Source organism: Drosophila pseudoobscura, chromosome 4 (assembly GCF_009870125.1).
Source record: "Drosophila pseudoobscura strain MV-25-SWS-2005 chromosome 4, UCI_Dpse_MV25, whole genome shotgun sequence".
Lineage (NCBI taxonomy): Eukaryota > Metazoa > Arthropoda > Insecta > Diptera > Drosophilidae > Drosophila > Drosophila pseudoobscura.
The window spans coordinates 1018376-1036286 of NC_046681.1; the positions used below are offsets into that span (position 1 = coordinate 1018376).

General features: G+C 47.4%; 2 protein-coding genes across 9 annotated transcripts in view; one reads left to right on the forward strand and one right to left on the reverse strand.

Moving 5' to 3' along the window:
• LOC26534138 (mitochondrial basic amino acids transporter) overlaps nucleotides 1–17911 on the reverse strand; it is a 278776-nt gene that overhangs the window by 138232 nt on the left and 122633 nt on the right. The gene's annotated exons all lie outside the window — the stretch shown is intronic.
• LOC6899580 (uncharacterized) lies at nucleotides 6630–8524 on the forward strand. The gene is made up of 2 exons (XM_033379335.1): nucleotides 6630–8113; nucleotides 8172–8524. The coding sequence occupies exons 1-2, from the start codon at nucleotides 6716–6718 to the stop codon at nucleotides 8298–8300; spliced, it is 1527 nt and encodes a 508-aa protein (XP_033235226.1). The 5' UTR covers nucleotides 6630–6715; the 3' UTR covers nucleotides 8301–8524.

A 17911-nucleotide genomic window follows, 5' to 3' on the forward strand; every position in this document is an offset into this window, starting at 1 on the left:
CCAGGAGCCGTGGATTGCGTCAGGCAACTCTGTGGCCGGGCTAAAGTCCTCAAATTACAACCTGTTCTACTCAACATCGGTAAGCAGGAACAGAACCGCCGTACTCATTCGGAAGGGGATCCATGCTCATCTTATGTCTTATTACAGCACGGTTGACCTGACGGTAGTGATGCTGGAGAGCGAGGAAAAGCGCCTTATGGTATCTTCCTGCTACATGGCACACGTCAGGCCCGCCCCACCGGAAGAACTTAGGAGTCTGGTGACAGAAGCCGGCTCCAAAAATCTCCAACTCCTCATCGGTGCAGACGCCAACGCCCATCACAATGTGTGGGAAAGCCCCGACATCAATGATAGAAGTGAGTCACTCCTAGACTTCATCTTATCCACTAACTTAGACGTAGCAAACGTGGAGAAGGAACACACCTTCGCAGGTTCCACCTCGGCAAACGTGCTAGACCTAACTCTCGTCCCGGGAAGGAGTACTTTGGTGTCTGACTGGAGAGTCCTCGAAAGACCATCCTTCTCAGACCATAAGTACATTCAGTTCAAGTGCGAATTCGAACACTCTTCGAATATAACAGTCTACCGAAACCACCGAAACACAAACTGGTTAAAGTTTAAAAAGACAGTTACTTCGAAGCTCGCGAATCCGGGCTATAGAGAACTTATTAAAGACCCTATCGGAGATCTCTCTCTCTCCAAAGGCACAATCACAATGAATTCTTCAAGATCACCAAGAAGGAAATACCCAAGGCACAAAGGATCTCGTGGAGGAACTTCTGCTCCAACATCGAGAAAGTGTTCGAAACCGCTAGGCTCCGGAAGCGGCTTTCAAAGCAGCCCACAGTACAGAGCCAAGGAAGACTAAACAACGGACAATGGACAGAGGGCAGTAAAGAAGCCCTAACAGCACTAATGGAGGCGCATTTCCCTGGATGCACCGAGGTCACTGACGCCAAGGAGCATCAAGACCTAGCAACCGAGGAACAGAGAATCCACTGGGCCATAGACTCCTTCGCGGGCGTAAAAACACCAGGACTGGATGGGATATTCCCAGCAATGATGCAGTTGACCAAAAAGGTTATCACCCCATGGCTCTTAGCAATATTCTTAGCATGCCTAAGTACGGGCTATATCCCTATCCAATGGAGAACCTCGAGAGTTGTCTTCCTCCCAAAGGCAGGAATGTGCAGCCACGTGAGTCCCAAGGATTTCAGACCGATAAGCCTTACCTGAGGAAGGGGGACTGATGTCACTAAAGGGAAATCAGTGGAGACGGCACTACACTTGCTAGTAGCCACCATCGAGAGCGCCCTTCACAATAAAAAGTATGCACTGAGAGCATTCGTTGACATAGACGTAGACGGGTGCATTCGGAATGGGGCACCGCTTCCATGGTTAAGGGGGCACTCAGAGCACACCTCAGGGTGGAGCCCTGTCGCCGCAGCCGTGGAATCTGGTGGTCGACGACCTCATCAAGAGATTTGAATGGAAGGCCCCAAAGATAACAGCCTATGCAGATGACATAAGCATATTTATTACGGATGTGTGTGTCCATCGACCCTCAGCTCCTTAATGGAACGTATACTCAGGGAGATACGCGAGTGGGCGGAAAAAGTAGGACTCAGTATCAACGCGGACAAGACGGACCTCATCCTCTTTCAGAAGAGGTATAAGGTGACCAAACTAGGCTGAACCCAAGAGCACAGGTGAAGTACCTAGGCATAGTACTGGACAGCAAGTTGGCATGTAGACATAATGTAGTGAAAAGGGTGAAGAAGGCCACCATTGCGCTTTATGCATCAAAGAAGATGCTCATGGGGCCTCCCATCTCAGTGGTGCGACCAACTCTGCTGTATGGAGCCTTAGTGTGGCGGCAAGCTACTGAAAAGAAGACATACCATAAGCTTATGGAAAAGATTCAGCAATAGGCTCTGCTCTGTATTACAGGGGCGCTGAGGTCACCCCAACAAAAGAACTCGAAACTGTACTCGGAATCGACCCCTTGGCAACACAGCGCCTAATCGCACCAGGAAATATGTCGCCACAGATATACGGGCACAGTTCAATTGGCAAGGACATAAGCAGATCGACTGATTACATGATCCCCCAAACTTGCCTCGACATCAAAACTATCTCATCTCTGGGACCCGAAGAGTGGAAAAGGGAAGGGACCAAGTTAAACACCTCAACATATATACGGACGGCTCCAAGATCGACGGAGGAGTAGGAGCGGGCTTATTCTGCACAGACCCTGAGATATGGCTGTCATATAAGCTACCGAGCCGATGCAGCATATTTCAGGCAGAAGATTTCACCAGGACGAAAGCAGCAGATGTCGCTCAGCTTATAGAGCGAGCATACAATGCGGTTAATCTATTCGTCGACAGCCAAGCGGTAATCAGATCTATGCAAGCGTCCGCGGTCAGTTCCAGAAGTGTCTTGGCGAGGAGGGAGCCACTAGATACCCTAAGCACTACAACGTCAGTGCGAAACGAGGCGGTGGACGTACTACCTAAAGAAGGCGTCGGGCTGGAGAATAGGAGAGCCGAAAATGTGCCTGTCTCCCTTAGAACGCAGCAAAGCGATGTAGAGAAGCGCACTAGATCGCAAACCGAAAGCAGGTGGAGGAGTAGCATCACCTGCAGAACCTCGAAAATAATGTGCAAGGAACGCAACGAGAAACTTAGCGACTACCTACTGCAGCTACCACGAAAGGACTGTAGATTGTTAGTGGGACTACTGCTGCCCATATTAGCCTATGCGTGGCCCCGCTGAGGGCCGTCCGGGTTAACCTAACCTAATTAAACGAGGGGGAACGCTGTGAGTTGCTGCGCACACCGCAATTCTAGAATTATACCCGATACTAAGTCAGTATGGCTCTCCTCCGGCAGACGGCGCTAATATTAAACGACACGACAAAGAGTGCGTGCGAGAGAGACAGAAAATCAGTCTGAGCGTGACGTCACGCGCTGCGTAGCCAGTGCAAATTGATTTGTTCCTTTTGGCTACAAAAATGATCTGATCTGATCGCACTAACAGAAGTGCGGATACCAAATTTGGTTACTCTAGCTTTAATAGTCTCTGAGATTTGTGAATATCCCCAGATTTGCATCCTTTGCGGGGGCGGAAGGGGGTGTGGCGAAATTTTGAAACAAACTCGTCTCGGTCCGATATATTAGGAGTGTGGATACTAAATTTGGTTGCTCTAGCTTTTATAGTCTCTAAGATCTAAGCGCTAATGTTTTACTCTAAGCAAAGCCGCCTATGCTACGTTAGAGAGAGACAGGGCGAGAAAAAATGAAATTGTTTTCTTGATGCTGGCTATAATAATAATACGATCCAGTTCAGAGTCTGCAGTCTAAAAGATATGGTCATTCTCTACGATTTTGCGTTTTTGGTTTTCTCGTATCGTCGAAATTGTGGATGCCACAGATTTTGCTCTAGCTCTTATAGTCTTTGAGCATTAGGCGCTGAAGGGGACGGACAGACGGACAGACGGACGGACGGACAGACGAACAAACAGACATGGCTCAATCGACTCGGCTATTGATGCTGATCAAGAATATATATACTTTATGGGGTCGGAACTTCGGAAGGAAGGACTTCGGTCCTTCTGGACGTTACACACACATCCACTTTTACCACAAATCTAATATACCCCAATACTAATTTTGAGTATCGGGTATAATAAATAATTAACGCAACATGCTATCGGAAAAACCATTAAGCTATTAAAAGCTCAGGCCACGATAGCGAAAGAAATTAAAAAGATTAAAGCTGATCATTTGACGGGGTTAATCCAAAGGTGATTAAAAAACCTTAAGAAAAATGTTGCAGGCAATAATTTTGCACTGGTAGCATATGGAGGATTCAATCTACTATAAGAATAAGCAGTACGAAAAAAACTATAGAGGACACACAAAATTATTTACACCGACTTTAGTAAAGCATTCGACTCTGTAAACCATTCCCTTTTAGCGCATAAAATTGACCTTTTAAAGTTTCCACCCAACCTCCTGAGATGGATTTCAAGCTATCTTTGTTCCAGGTCTCAAAGAGTCCTCTTCAAAAACTCCCCCTCTTTACCAGTAAAGGTTTTTTCGGGAGTACCACAGGGCAGCCATCTAGGCCCCATACTCTTCACACTCTTTATTAATGACTTACCTTCAGTATTAACATACTCTCGAGTACTTATGTATGCGGATGATGTTAAACTCTGTATAGAGTATAAGGACATTTCATTTAATTCTCGTTTACAATCCGATCTCAATAACTTTCAGTCCTGATGTTGTGCAAACTTGTTACACCTTAATGCCTCGAAATGCAAAGTTATGACATTTCATCGTTCTAGCCCTTTGTTGGCTCCCTATACCCTATTTGGTGGTTCTCTTGAGAGAATTACCCTGGTGGAGGTTCTGGGTGTTATGTTAGACCCCAAGTTAAAGTTTTCCGAACACATTTCTACCATGGTAAATAAGGCCTTGGGCGTGCTTGGGTTTATAAAGAGGTGGTCAAAGAATTTGACGACCCCTATATAACAAAGACTCTCTATATCTCGTTTGTTCGTCCGATCTTAGAATAAAATCTCCTATGTAAGGTGCCCTCAGTACACAGCACACCAGGACCGTATTGAATCAGTCCAGAAAAACTTTTTACTCTTTGCTCTGCGGGGCCTTACTCTAGTAGACTGCTATTAGTAATCCTCCCATCCTTAGTTAACCGTAGAAAAATGCTTGGTGTGATTTTTATGCACAACTTGATCAGGGGTGATATACTATACTATAGACTTACTATAAATTTTATACCGTTGTTCCTTACACTTTGTAGATCGAATTATTCGTTGAATGAACTGGACGGTTTTCTAAGGGCTAAACTACAAAGAGAGTGAGAGCGCTCTAACTGCGATTGCCCACTCGGAGAACGGCGTCGTTTCATGCTAGGGCGGCGTAACCTCGTCTCCGATCACCAAGAAGAGTCTTCGTTTGCGTGTCGACGAAATCACAATGACAATTAGCAGTTTGCAGCCGGCCGCGCTTAAACCCGTATTACCCATTACATTGTACTCTATACGCGATTACGATTAAAGTTTAAGTTGATTGAAGTCCAAATGAATAAATCTCGAATTGTCTATATCGTGTAGTACCTTATTAAATGCAAAGATTCCCCAGAGCATTTCTGCTCAACATTGAAATCTCGTATCGAGGATTTCACAACATTTTTGGTGGCCCATGGGAGGAACGCGTTTAATTCGTACTATCCGCATATGATTCTACCTCGTTCCGCGTTCAGTTAAATGTACAAATAAAATCATATTTTATCGGCTGCAACTGTAAACGGCAAACACACCGCAAACCAATGGTTTATCCAACAGCCGCTATCTCTCGCACGAAGCAGGGACAAAGAAGACCAGACGATAGCTCTGCGCCTGGACAGTAGCCTCACTGCAGCACACAAAAGGCAACTCAAGCCGACGGTTAGACAGCAGCCTCTCTCTCGTGCAAAGCAGAAACCAAGAGACCAACGAGCGTTCTGTTGCTGCACATCATCTCTAGACACAAGGCCTCAACTCAACGCTCACAGTAGCACAGTTTCTCCGTTCCGCTCGGACAACACCAACAACAACGACTCGCAAGTTCTCTTAAGCTACGCTTTAAGCAAAGAGAAGCACTCCCGAGTACCAGAGTAAGTGTTTCGTTGTGGGTATTTTGTACAAGGTCAAAGAGAGTGCAACTAAGGATGAGAAAGTACATACACATATAACAGCAACATGTCAACAGCCGAGTCCCACGATCTCGAAGCCGATCCTCAGGTAGAGATCGACAATCTCAGTGTTATTCAGACAAATCTCATTGCGAGGGTTAATCAAACGGTGCGTAATTTCAGAAAGGATGGCGCAGATCGGAAAACAAAAGCTTATTTTCAAACGCGCTTACAAACTTTGCAACGGTTCTTAGGTGAATTTGAGCAAAATCATCAACGTTTACTAATACTTCGATGTCCAAGTACGCATAGTTATGTGTCCAGCGAAGTGGCCTTTCGCTTTGATGAAGACTATACAACGGCATTCAGCATCATATCAGAGGCCTACGAAAATGTATGTCCAAGAGCACCACCGGTACAGCAGAATCCAGAGCCAGCAAATCCATCGGTATCATCAGTGCAATTGCCCAAGCTACCTGTACCGACATTTACAGGCAAGTTTGTGGATTGGCCGGCATTTCACGATGCATTTGTTCAACTCATCCATAACAACCAGAAACTGTCCGACGTCCAAAGGTTTCATTTCCTGAAGCAAGCTCTTCCTTCGGATCGCGACGAGGATATTCAGCAGATGGCGCTTGCGGGAAATAACTATGCAACAGCTTAGAGTCTCGTCCTCAAGCGATACGACAACAAACGGCTGCAGTTTATGTACCATAGGAACGGTTTGCATGACTTGCCACAGTTGACAAAGGAGCAGTCTGCTGATATAAAACATATGCTTAATGTTGCGACGGTTTGTCTCAATGCTTTCAAGAATCTAGATGTTCAGCATTGGATAGCTCATCATCTCACTTCCAGACTGCCAAGCCCGACCCTGCAAGCTTGGGAGCTCCATCTCGGTAGCTCTGCCGAACTTGCCACATTTTCTCAGCTACAATCATTTCTCAACGACCGTCTCGTCAGCATCGATGTGTTCGAAAATCGAGGCCACTCCACGACGCGGACACCTATGCCGGAGCCTGTCAATCAAAGGCACCCGAAGAAGTCAGTTGGCAACGTAACATACAAGGGCAACAGTTTCCACGCCAAGGCTGCGGTTGCCGAACACACTCGCTGCCCTCACTGTAGCGACAGTCACAATCTTCGGCATTGCCCGGACCTTTTGTCCAAGGACTGCTTTGCAAGGAAAGCCATCGTCGATCATGCAAAGGCATGCCTCAACTGTCTGAGCCGTTCCCATGCACTTTTAAAATGTACCAGTAAAAGGAACTGCACGCAGTGTGGTCAAAAACACCATACACTGCTGCGATTCCCAACTCCTGCTCAGATGGCAACACAGCCTCACGCAGCCTCCCATAGCGCTCGTTCCGGTAACTCCTGGCAGTATACAACGAGCGACTCATCTGGCAGGGCTACACCTACGCAACTCTACGCTAGGACCCCACTTCCTACTCAGAGCACTGCACAGCCTCTCCCAGCTGTTCCCAACACTAGTTCCGGTGGTCATCCACAGTCTGCAGCGACCGATTCGTCTGTGAGAACACACTCTGCGCAACTAGTCTCCGCTACGGCAACGCATCGCGGACCCAGCACTGTCCTTCTGGCCACTGCCCTGGTCACAATCCACAACCCCCACACTGGCCAATCAGCCGTGGTACGCGCGTTAGTGGATTCAGGCTCGGAAGGAACACTCATTACAGAGCACACAGTGCAGGCTCTCAACCTCAAGCGGCATCCAATTTCAGCAGAAATTGCTGGAGTTGGGACCACCTCCAAGAACAGGTGTACCTACACTACAGAATTGTCATTAAGTTCTTGTACTTCGCAGTTTTGTACTACCATTGATACTGCGTTTATACTTAAAACGGACGTAATCCCACAGATCCTGCTTTCAGATATTCGCAGAGGAAAGGAGAACCAACCAATTGCACAGCACACCCAGCTTGGCTGGATAGTCTTTGGTCGAGCCACTTCCACACGCTCACACGCTGTCACCATTAGATGTCACCACAACAGGCTAGAGAATCTCGTCCAGAAATTCTTCGAAATAGAGCATCTCGGTTCTGCAAAACAGCTCACACCAGAAGAGCGATGGTGCGAGGAGCATTTTAAACGAACTCACATCCGTCAACGAAACGGCAAGTACTTGGTACGGTTACCACTTAAGCGTTTGTTTGACCCTTCGCAGGTGCTAGGCAAATCACGTAAAACGTCAAACGGAAAATCGCTCAATGACGTCCTTTGCACCGGACCAGCGCTCCAAAACGATCTAGCCGGCGTGGTCCTGAATTGGCGTTTCCATCGTTTTGTTTTTGCTGCCGACATTCAGAAGATGTATAGATGCATTGACATGAATGCAGAGGATTCGCAATATCAACGCATCTTTTGGCATGACGAACACAACCAAGTAGCTGAGTATTATCTCAACACAGTTACGTTTGGAACCGCTTCAGTTCCTTACACAGCCATTCGCGTCATACATCAACTGGCGCAGGATGAACGCGACCGATATCCACTCGCGGAAAGGGTCCTTCGACACGAAATATACGTTGATGACGTACAAAGCGGAGCTTCCACTCGCGAAGGAGCATTAGAAATTCAAAATCAATTGATCGGAGCCTTACGATCAGCAGGAATGGAACTTCGAAAGTGGTCTGCGAATGACGCTTCTCTGCTACAAGACATACCTCCAGACCATTTATCTCATAAGACACTATTAGAGTTTGAATACCAAGATCCCGTTAAAACCTTAGGCCTCTATTGGCATCCACATCAAGACTATTTTGGGTTCAAGATAAATTTTGAAATCAGTCACGCACATACTAAACGTTCTTTACTTTCCACAGTCGCCCGACTGTACGACCCATTAGGTTTCATCACGCCCTGTGTCATGACCGCGAAGGCGATACTCAAGGACTCATGGATGGCCCGCATCAAACGCAACGATGGCAGCCTAGCACAACTGGACTGGGATGAACCGCTGCCAACCGAACTGCTTGATAGATGGCAGGGATTCATACAGAACTTGCCATATGTCGAGCAAATTCAAGTACCACGATGGCTGCGCTTCAACATCCACGAGCTTGCGTCATTACAGCTAAATGTTTTCTGCGATGGATCATCACTGGCGTATGCAGCATGTGCATATATTCGTGCAGAGCTACCAAACGGAATGATTCAAACTCATTTGCTAGCTGCACGCAGTCGAGTCACACCCACGAAACCGATCACAATTCCACGAGTCGAACTTTCGGGTGCGCTGCTGGCAGTTAAACTGGCAAAATGGATCCGGGACCAACTTCGCACTGCAGGACCACCTATGTCAACCTTCTATTGGTCAGATGCTACTATCGTTTTGTTTTGGATAAATGGAGATCCACACCGATGGCAAACCTTTGTGTCAAATCGCGTTGGACAGATTTTGGAGCATAGTATATCAACTCAGTGGAGATATGTACCTACTGCGGTTAACCCAGCGGACTGCGCAACTCGTGGCTTAACACCACAAGAGTTAGCAGTACATCCATTATGGTGGTCTGGACCATCATGGCTACAGCAGCCGGAAAGCCAATGGCCGGCAAACGGAGTTCCCAGTCAGGACATCGACAGGACTATAATCGAGGAGATTGCTCGTATATCCCACCTTCTTCGGATATTTCAATTTATGAGCAGCACTTGTCCGCTTTAACCGCTGTTGCTTCCTCGCTATCTGATAAAGATCGTATGATAGTTCTTGGTGACTTCAACTTGCCAGGAACTGTTTGGTCTTCGGTAAACGAGTCTAGTATCCTAGTGCCCATGTCACGACATGACTTTGTTGACGGCTTGCTTGACCTGTCCCTGTCTCAAGTCAATCATGTGAAAAATTCCTTGGGTCGATTGCTTGATCTATGCTTTGTATCGGATCCGACCATAGTGTTGTTAACCCGAGCCCTTCCGCTCACTATACCTGAAGACGCCTACCACCCTACTTTCGAGGTGTCGCTAGATATAGGACCAACTGTATTGGATCGGTCGAGTAGACTACCTGAACGTGTCCGTTGCTTTCGTAAAGCCGAGTTTGCGAAGCTTAATAACCTAATCAGGGATTTTGATTGGTCCGCTTTGTACTTGTGCACTGATGTCACAAAAGGCACAAACATTTTTTACAATGCTCTTGGCACATTTTTTGATTCTTGTGTCCCGCTTTCTTGTCCGATTAGATCTGGAAAACCCCCTTGGTTTACCAAAGAGTTATCCAGTCTAAAAAACTTAAAATCAAGACTTTATAAAAAATTTCAAGAAGTGGGTTCTCCTACTTCTCACTCTCGTTATGTAATAGCTCGGTCAAACTTTTCAGTTCTTAATGCTCAATGCTATAAGAACTACCTATCTCGTTGCAGGATACGTTTTTCTCAGGACCCTAAACAGTTTTACTGCTTCGTAAACAGTAAGCGTAGAACGTCCGCACACCCATCCTCGCTATCATTTTGTAATACGTCGGCAAATAATGATCAGGCAATTGCCGATCTTTTTGCCCAGTTTTTCCAAACCACCTATTCTGAGGAACGCTACTCTGGTCAACCGTACCCATACGGATTACCGAGGTCGAACGGCATTTTCAGTCCCTTGTTAAATGAATATTCCCTACTTCAAGATCTTCGACTAGTTAAGCCGGTGTTTTCACCGGGTCCAGACGGGGTTCCAGGTTGTGTACTCAGGTACTGCGCCGAGGCTCTGTGTGGACCATTGCTTAAACTATTCACCCTGTCCATTGATTCCTCTTGCTTCCCCCCAATCTGGAAGGAATCGTTTATAATTCCTCTCCATAAAAGGGTAGCAAGTCTGATGCAAAAAATTATAGAGGTATAGCAAAGTTATCCGCTATTCCCAAATTGTTTGAGAAGGTTTTAACTCCGCACTTGCAACATCTCTGCAAGTCACTTATATCTCCAACTCAGCATGGATTTATAAGGCGGCGATCAACCACCATGAACTTGTTAGAGTTTACCTCTTTCATTATTAAAGGCTTTCAAGGTAACTTACAGACGGATGTTATTTACACCGACTTTAGTAAAGCATTCGACTCTGTAAACCATTCCATTTTAGCACATAAACTTGACCTTTTAGGGTTTCCGCCCAACCTCCTGAGATGGATTTCTAGCTATCTTTGTTCTAGGTCTCAAAGAGTCCTCTTCAAAAACTCCCTCTCTTTACCAGTAAAGGTTTCTTCGGGAGTACCACAGGGCAGCCATCTAGGCCCCTTACTCTTCACACTCTTTATTAATGACTTGCCTTCAGTAATAACATACTCTCGAGTACTTATGTATGCGGATGATGTTAAACTCTGTGTCCAGTACAAGGACATTTCATTTCATTCTCGCTTGCAATCCGATCTCAATAGCTTTCAGTCATGGTGTTGTGCAAACTTGTTACACCTTAATGCCTCGAAATGCAAAGTTATGACATTTCATCGTTCTAACCCTTTGTTGGCTCCCTACACCCTATTTGGGGGTTCTCTTGAGAGAATTACCCTGGTGGATGATCTGGGTGTTATGTTAGATCCCAAGTTAAAGTTTTCCGAACACATTTCTACCATGGTAAATAAGGCCATGGGCGTGCTTGGGTTTATAAAGAGGTGGTCAAAGGAATTTGACGACCCCTATATAACAAAGACTCTCTATACCTCGCTTGTTCGTCCGATCTTAGAATACGGCTCCTGTGTATGGTGCCCTCAGTACAAAGTACACCAGGACCGTATAGAATCAGTACAGAAAAACTTTTTACTCTTTGCTCTGCGGGGCCTTAACTGGGATGCGGGTGTAAGACTCCCATCTTACTCTAGTAGACTATTATTAGTAAACCTCCCATCCTTAGTTAACCGTAGAAAAATGCTTGGTGTGATATTTATGCACAACTTGATCAGGGGTGACATAGACAGCCCTGATCTGTTGAGCCGCATAAACTTCACGATTCCTATTAGACTGACTAGAAACTTTATACCGTTGTTCCTTCCACTTTGTAGATCGAATTATTCCTTGCATGAACCGTTTAGGGTCTTATGCTCGGATTATAATTCCCTCTACCATATTATATCCTTCACTAATTCTCTTCCTCTTATTAAATTACTAATCCTTACACACCTTTCTAGTAATTAGTAATTGTAGTGGTATTTGTATTTTGTATTTTATTGCATGCTTAATTTCTTAATAAGTTTAGTGCTAATTTTCCTCGAAGGTTAGTCTAATATCTATCTTTCTTGCATGCTCGCGTTTGGTTCGGCTACGCACCGCGCGTCATGCGGCAGCGCCCCTCGGTCGGTTGGGCGGGAGGAGGGCTGCGTTTTGCCTGGGATCCGCGCGTAAGAGCCTTCTGCTGGTGTCATACGGGCCACTTGACGGTGCAGTAATTGCATCGCCTCTTGTTAGATGCAGTCATTGCATGTCAACGTCCAATATAAAACCATCAGTTTTGTTCCAAAATGCTGTGCAAGTGTCGGAGGCTCCAGACGCCTTCATCCAAAACTCGTCCTCATACGACAGGTTAATATCAGTCATGGCATATGTTCTACGGCTTATACATAACATTCAATCCAAAGGGGGCAAACTGTCTGGACCACTGAGTGTGCAAAAGCTCGACAACGCTTTAATTCATCTCGTTCGCAGCATTCAACAGGAGGTCTACGCGACAGAAATATTGAGGTTGAAGGGAAACAAGGCGCTATCGGGCACACACAAGCTGTGTCAATTATCCCCATTTCTAGATGACCAACAAATTCTACGAGTCAGAGGTCGACTGCGAAATACAATGCACCTTCCAATAAGCCAGCGACAACCAATGATCATTCCCAATCATCATCATTTTACCGATCTCGTCGTGCGTAATGCCCACCGTCTCGCACTCCACGGCGGCACCGAATTAACGCTGGCCACTATTCGACACAAATTCTGGATAGTCAACGGAAAACAAACTGTCAAACGCATTCTTCGACAATGCGTCCGATGTTTTCGTCACCGACCGAAACCAGCAGCACAATTGATGGCCGATCTTCCCCTACATAGAGTCAATCCGCCAACTCGTGCATTCATCGCCACCGGAGTGGACTATACAGGCGCGTTCGAAATTTAAGCATCCTGATTCCGTGGACACACAAACTACAAGGCGTATATCGCAGTTTTCATCTGTTTGGCTACAAAAGCAATTCATCTTGAAGCGGTCACGGTCTTAACCACCGAACACTTTCTCATGGCCCTACAACGTTTCATCACGCGTCGGGGCTATTGTCAACACATGTATAGCGACTGCGGCACGAACTTCATTGGTGCCGACCGGGCTCTTCAAACCTGGCAAATACATTTGAAACGAGAGCTCCCCACAACTGTAATACCTGCTTTAGCGGCCCGAAACGTCCAATGACATTTTAATCCACCGCATAGTCCTAATTTCGGAGGCCTTTGGGAGGCAAATGTAAAGTCTGTCAAAACACATCTCTATCGAGCTTTTTCAGGATATAAAATGACCTACGAACAACTTGCTACCGTGCTAACACAAATTGAAGCCTAAGCGCGGAGCCGGAGGACCTAGCTGTCCTCACCCCGGCACATTTTCTTATTGGAGATTCATTATTAGCTCCGCCGGATGCAACGACAAGGGATGTTCCACTCACAGTCCAATTTCTGGAAGGACAGAAAATGATCCGGCAATTTTGGAAGCGTTGGAGTTCGGATTGGCTATCACATCTTCAAGCCCGTCCAAAGTGGCGACATGAAACCGACAATCTACAAGTCAGCGATCTAGTAATTGTCAAGGATGACCGACTGCCACCCAACGAGTGGAAACTGGGAAGGATAATAGAAGTTCACCTGCTGACAGTTTAGTCAGAGTCGCAACTGTTAAAACAGCATCAGGCGTATACAAACGATCGGTCTCTAAACTATGTCGGCTACCGTTGCCACAGACCTCAGAATAATCCTTCCACCGTTGCTAGCTCCATTCGACCATACATGTACCATAACGAACACTTTATTTATTCACAGAGCATTCACATGTGACATCCTTTGGTTTCTAATACTGGTCCCAGTATTGGGGGCGGCATGGACGGTTTTCTAAGGGCTAAACTACAAAGAGAGTGAGAGCGCTCTAACTGCGATTGCCCACTCGGAGAACGGCGTCGTTTCATGCTAGGGCGGCGTAACCTCGTCTCCGATCACCAAGAAGAGTCTTCGTTTGCGTGTCGACGAAATCACAATGACAATTAGCAGTTTGCAGCCGGCCGCGCTTAAACCCGTATTACCCATTACATTGTACTCTATACGCGATTACGATTAAAGTTTAAGTTGATTGAAGTCCAAATGAATAAATCTCGAATTGTCTATATCGTGTAGTACCTTATTAAACGCAAAGATTCCCCAGAGAATTTCTGCTCAACATTGAAATCTCGTATCGAGGATTTCACAACATGAACCGTTAAGGGTCTTATGCTCAGATTATAATTCCCTCTACCATCCACCACTAATTCTCTTCCTCTTATTAAATTACTAATTTTTACACACCTTTCTAGTAATTAGTATTTTTATGTGAATTTTTAATGCATGTCAAGTTCTCTTAGAAACTTTCGTTCTAATCTTCCTCGAATAATAGTCTAACAGCTATCTTTGTAACATGTAACAGCCTTCTGCTGTTGTCAGACGAACCACTTGACGGTGCAGTAATTGCATCGCCTCTTGAAAGATGCACTCATTGCATGTCAACATCCACAGAAAGAGAAGGTAGAAATAGCAAAGTTACAAGCAGTGGAGACTGGAACTTTAAATGAAGACATAGAACCTAAAATTTAACATAGCTTGGAAAAAGTATCTGAAGGAATCGGCAGAATAGTGGAAAACCTGAAAAAGTGCTTAGAGCAAATCAAGCAGAGTTTAGATCAGGCTAAACAAGGAGAGTGTAGAATGAGAAAGGGAAAAATTGAGTTCCTCAGTAGCTGAGGAAAACAGCGAGGATAGTAAAGCGGCAACGATAAAAAAGAAGTAAGCACATTCTCGGGAGAAGAAAATGAGGGGGAAGGCTTTTCACGGACGCTGCTCCAAGGAATTCGACTTAGTTCCTTGGAGAACGTGCAGCCATGTACGTCTGCAGCGTCCGCGTCCATGGTGACCGCAAGCTCACACTAGCTGCCCAGTCTATTCCGATCCCACCAGTAAATAGAAGTTCCGCACCTCCGGATATTACCACCACAGGTACTTGGCCTGTGGTGCCCGAACCACTGGTGGGGATCCTACCAAATCGACAAGTTTGGGTCTCATAGCTGGCCCCAGACCTCACATCTAATGATGTAACTGCTTTTATACAAAGCTAAATAAAAGTCTTCGGATTAAAGGTGGAGAAGATTAATTCCTCTTATGCCAGGGAGATAGCTTTTAGCATTTAAAATAAGTATCTCTCCAACTCTCTAAAACAATTTGCTCTGTCAAATTTTGCCCAGAGCATTTGGTGGTGAAAGAGTTTAAGGCTAAGAAGAAGAAAAGCCCCCCCCCCCCCCCCCCTCAAGAGTTATGACTCTTGAAATCATCCCAATGTGCCACCCTCAATCTCAACTTCCTCATCTTCCCGTCCTGCTTCCACCCTTCTAAAAAAACAAACTTCTCTTTTAGTTAGAGAAGAATGTTAAAGGCTTACGTAGTGAGCTCAGCATTATTTACCGGGATAGTTTTGCATTTTCTTTCCACGTTATCGTGTTTACTGAAACCCGGTTAAAGACGGATATTTTTAGTTCCGAGGCTTTAACAGGTCGGTACACAACTTTTAGAAAGGACTGTTCGTCTCAAAGTGCAGGACGGGTGCTGATTGCAGTGGATTCTAACTTCACGTTGGAACACTTCACAGTCCAAGTTCTCTAGAATGACCCCTGGACGTGACTGAGCTTACCTCAGCCTGAAATAGGTCCATCACAAGTGGCGCCCGAGCAGGGACCGAAGGGAACGTCAGTGAGGGTATGTGGAATGAAACCCCACGGCCACTAGAGCAAGAACACAAAAGAACAACCCGAAGAAAACCCCGACCTCGCGCAATACCAACGGCAAGAGTTGCGCAACGAGCGGACGAAAGTACGACACAGCGACAGAGAAACGCGTACAGTGCCGGCACCCCGAGAAGAAATTCGAAGAGTCAGCCGCGAAGCTCGACACAGTGCCCTAGTGAAGGAAAAGCGCAAGCCCAGCGAAACAGCCAACTCAAGTAACGATCGGAGCGATGGAATCCCATACAGAGGAACAGCCCAGTGGGTATTACCCTGGAGAATTCGTCGCCAACCCAGGGGTGAGTACCGGCTGGATACACAAACGCCGCGGAAACGAGCTGGAGTCCTTCGCGGAGGAATTCGGATTCAGCCGAGAGGGTAACGTGGAAGATTTGCGGAGAAATTTCGCCGAACTAGTCGCCGGGCCCCGCCAGGACGAGCCAGATCGCCCCAGCCCGACATCTCAGCACGAACAGAGAAGCGGAAAACGGACCCCAAACTCAGCCTACAAGTTCCAGGAGTCATGGATGGCAAAGCCAGCACCTCACCGACATCGATAACCGTCGAAGATCTACCGAAGCCCCTGCCACCGGAGCCAAGGCCTTCGCCCATGAGAAGGATCTTGCCAACAGCAGGAAGGGATGGCCCCATAGACGGTCATTACTACAGTCACGCCGCACAGATGGCGGAACGGATCCGAAAGTGGCGAATGCAGTTCGCCGGACAGGACGACCCACTGTCGTTCGTCGAAATACTGGAAGAGCGTACCCTCTCGTAGTGGGTAGACGTGAACTACGTTCCGCGAGCCATGGCAGAGCTCCTCACCGACCGAGCCAACCGTTGGTTCCGCACCAGCCGACTCCAGACCGCCTCTTGGGCCGATTTCCGCAATGAATTCCTAACCTTTTTCCTGCCTCCCCGGTACTTCGAGCAATTGGAAGACCAGATCAGGGACCGCAAACAAGCGTTCAAGGACTTCGTCATCGAGCTCCAGTTGCTCATGCACCACGCCAAGGAACTTAGTCGGATCTATGACAACACCCTCCCGGCGTACCAGCTGTACGTGCGAAGACACGAACTGAGAAGTCTGACGCAATTAACAATGTTGGCCACAGAGTTCGAGAGCATCCAGGAACGAAACGTACCAGCGACCCTCATCCCCCCTCGACAACCACCCAGGTACACGCAGCCAACGGCATAACAAAACGAAAGCGGGACGAATCGGGCCCAATTCCGAAAGCCTCACTGGAACACCTCGGAACCCGCAAGGAAGCCGCACCAGGCCGGCGCTCCAGCACAGGAAACGGCACATAGAATGATCACCATCCCCATCGCCAACCCACACGCAGCCTGTCGACGCTGCGGCGAAGCTGGACATGTTTCTCGCGACTGCACCAACCCATCGATCCTCTTCTGTTGGGAATGTGGTAGGCGCGGAACGCGCACCGTGGGATGTTGCCGCCGGGACCCGTCCGTCCCGACCCGTCCCCAGCTGACACGGGAACAGCCGGGCACGATGCTCCCTCAACCAACTAAGAAACCCGCTACAAGTACACGAAGGCCGGATAATGGCGAGAGTGACCATCGGAGGACGGCGCGCGGAAGCCACGGTCGACACCGGGGCGTCCCGAAGCTTCATCAACGCCGACCTCGCCCGCAAACTCGGCCGCGACAACGACCTGCTACCCGCATGCGTCCCGATACGCCTAGCTGATGGCTCAGCTCGCGAGATAACTCAGATCTTGCTAGCGCGCGTCAAACTAGACGAACAAGAGGTACAGATGCCACTCCTGGTACTACCTAATTTGGTAGAGCAAGCCATCATAGGGATGGATTTCCTGTGCGCCATTGAAACCACAATATAATGTGGCGCCACACGCCTCCATCTCCAAGGCTCCCGACGCCCAACCCCAAATACGTCGACGATCACCGCTAGCCAAGTACACGCCCCCGGACCCACGAACTCGAGACCTCCGCCGCCAACGAAGCCCCCGCCACGACACGAAACAAGTGCACAAGGAACAAGGAACACAGAACCCATCGCCACGACGAGGCACACCAGCCCCAGGCCCACTCCGAGAGACCAAAAACGAAGTAGAGCCACGAAGAAAGCGAGCCGGTCTCCCGAGGGCACCGGGAGGGAAAGGAACCCGCCACGCAGCAGCCAGACGCTTGAGGTACCACCCCCGACCGCCACCCTAGCCCACGAAC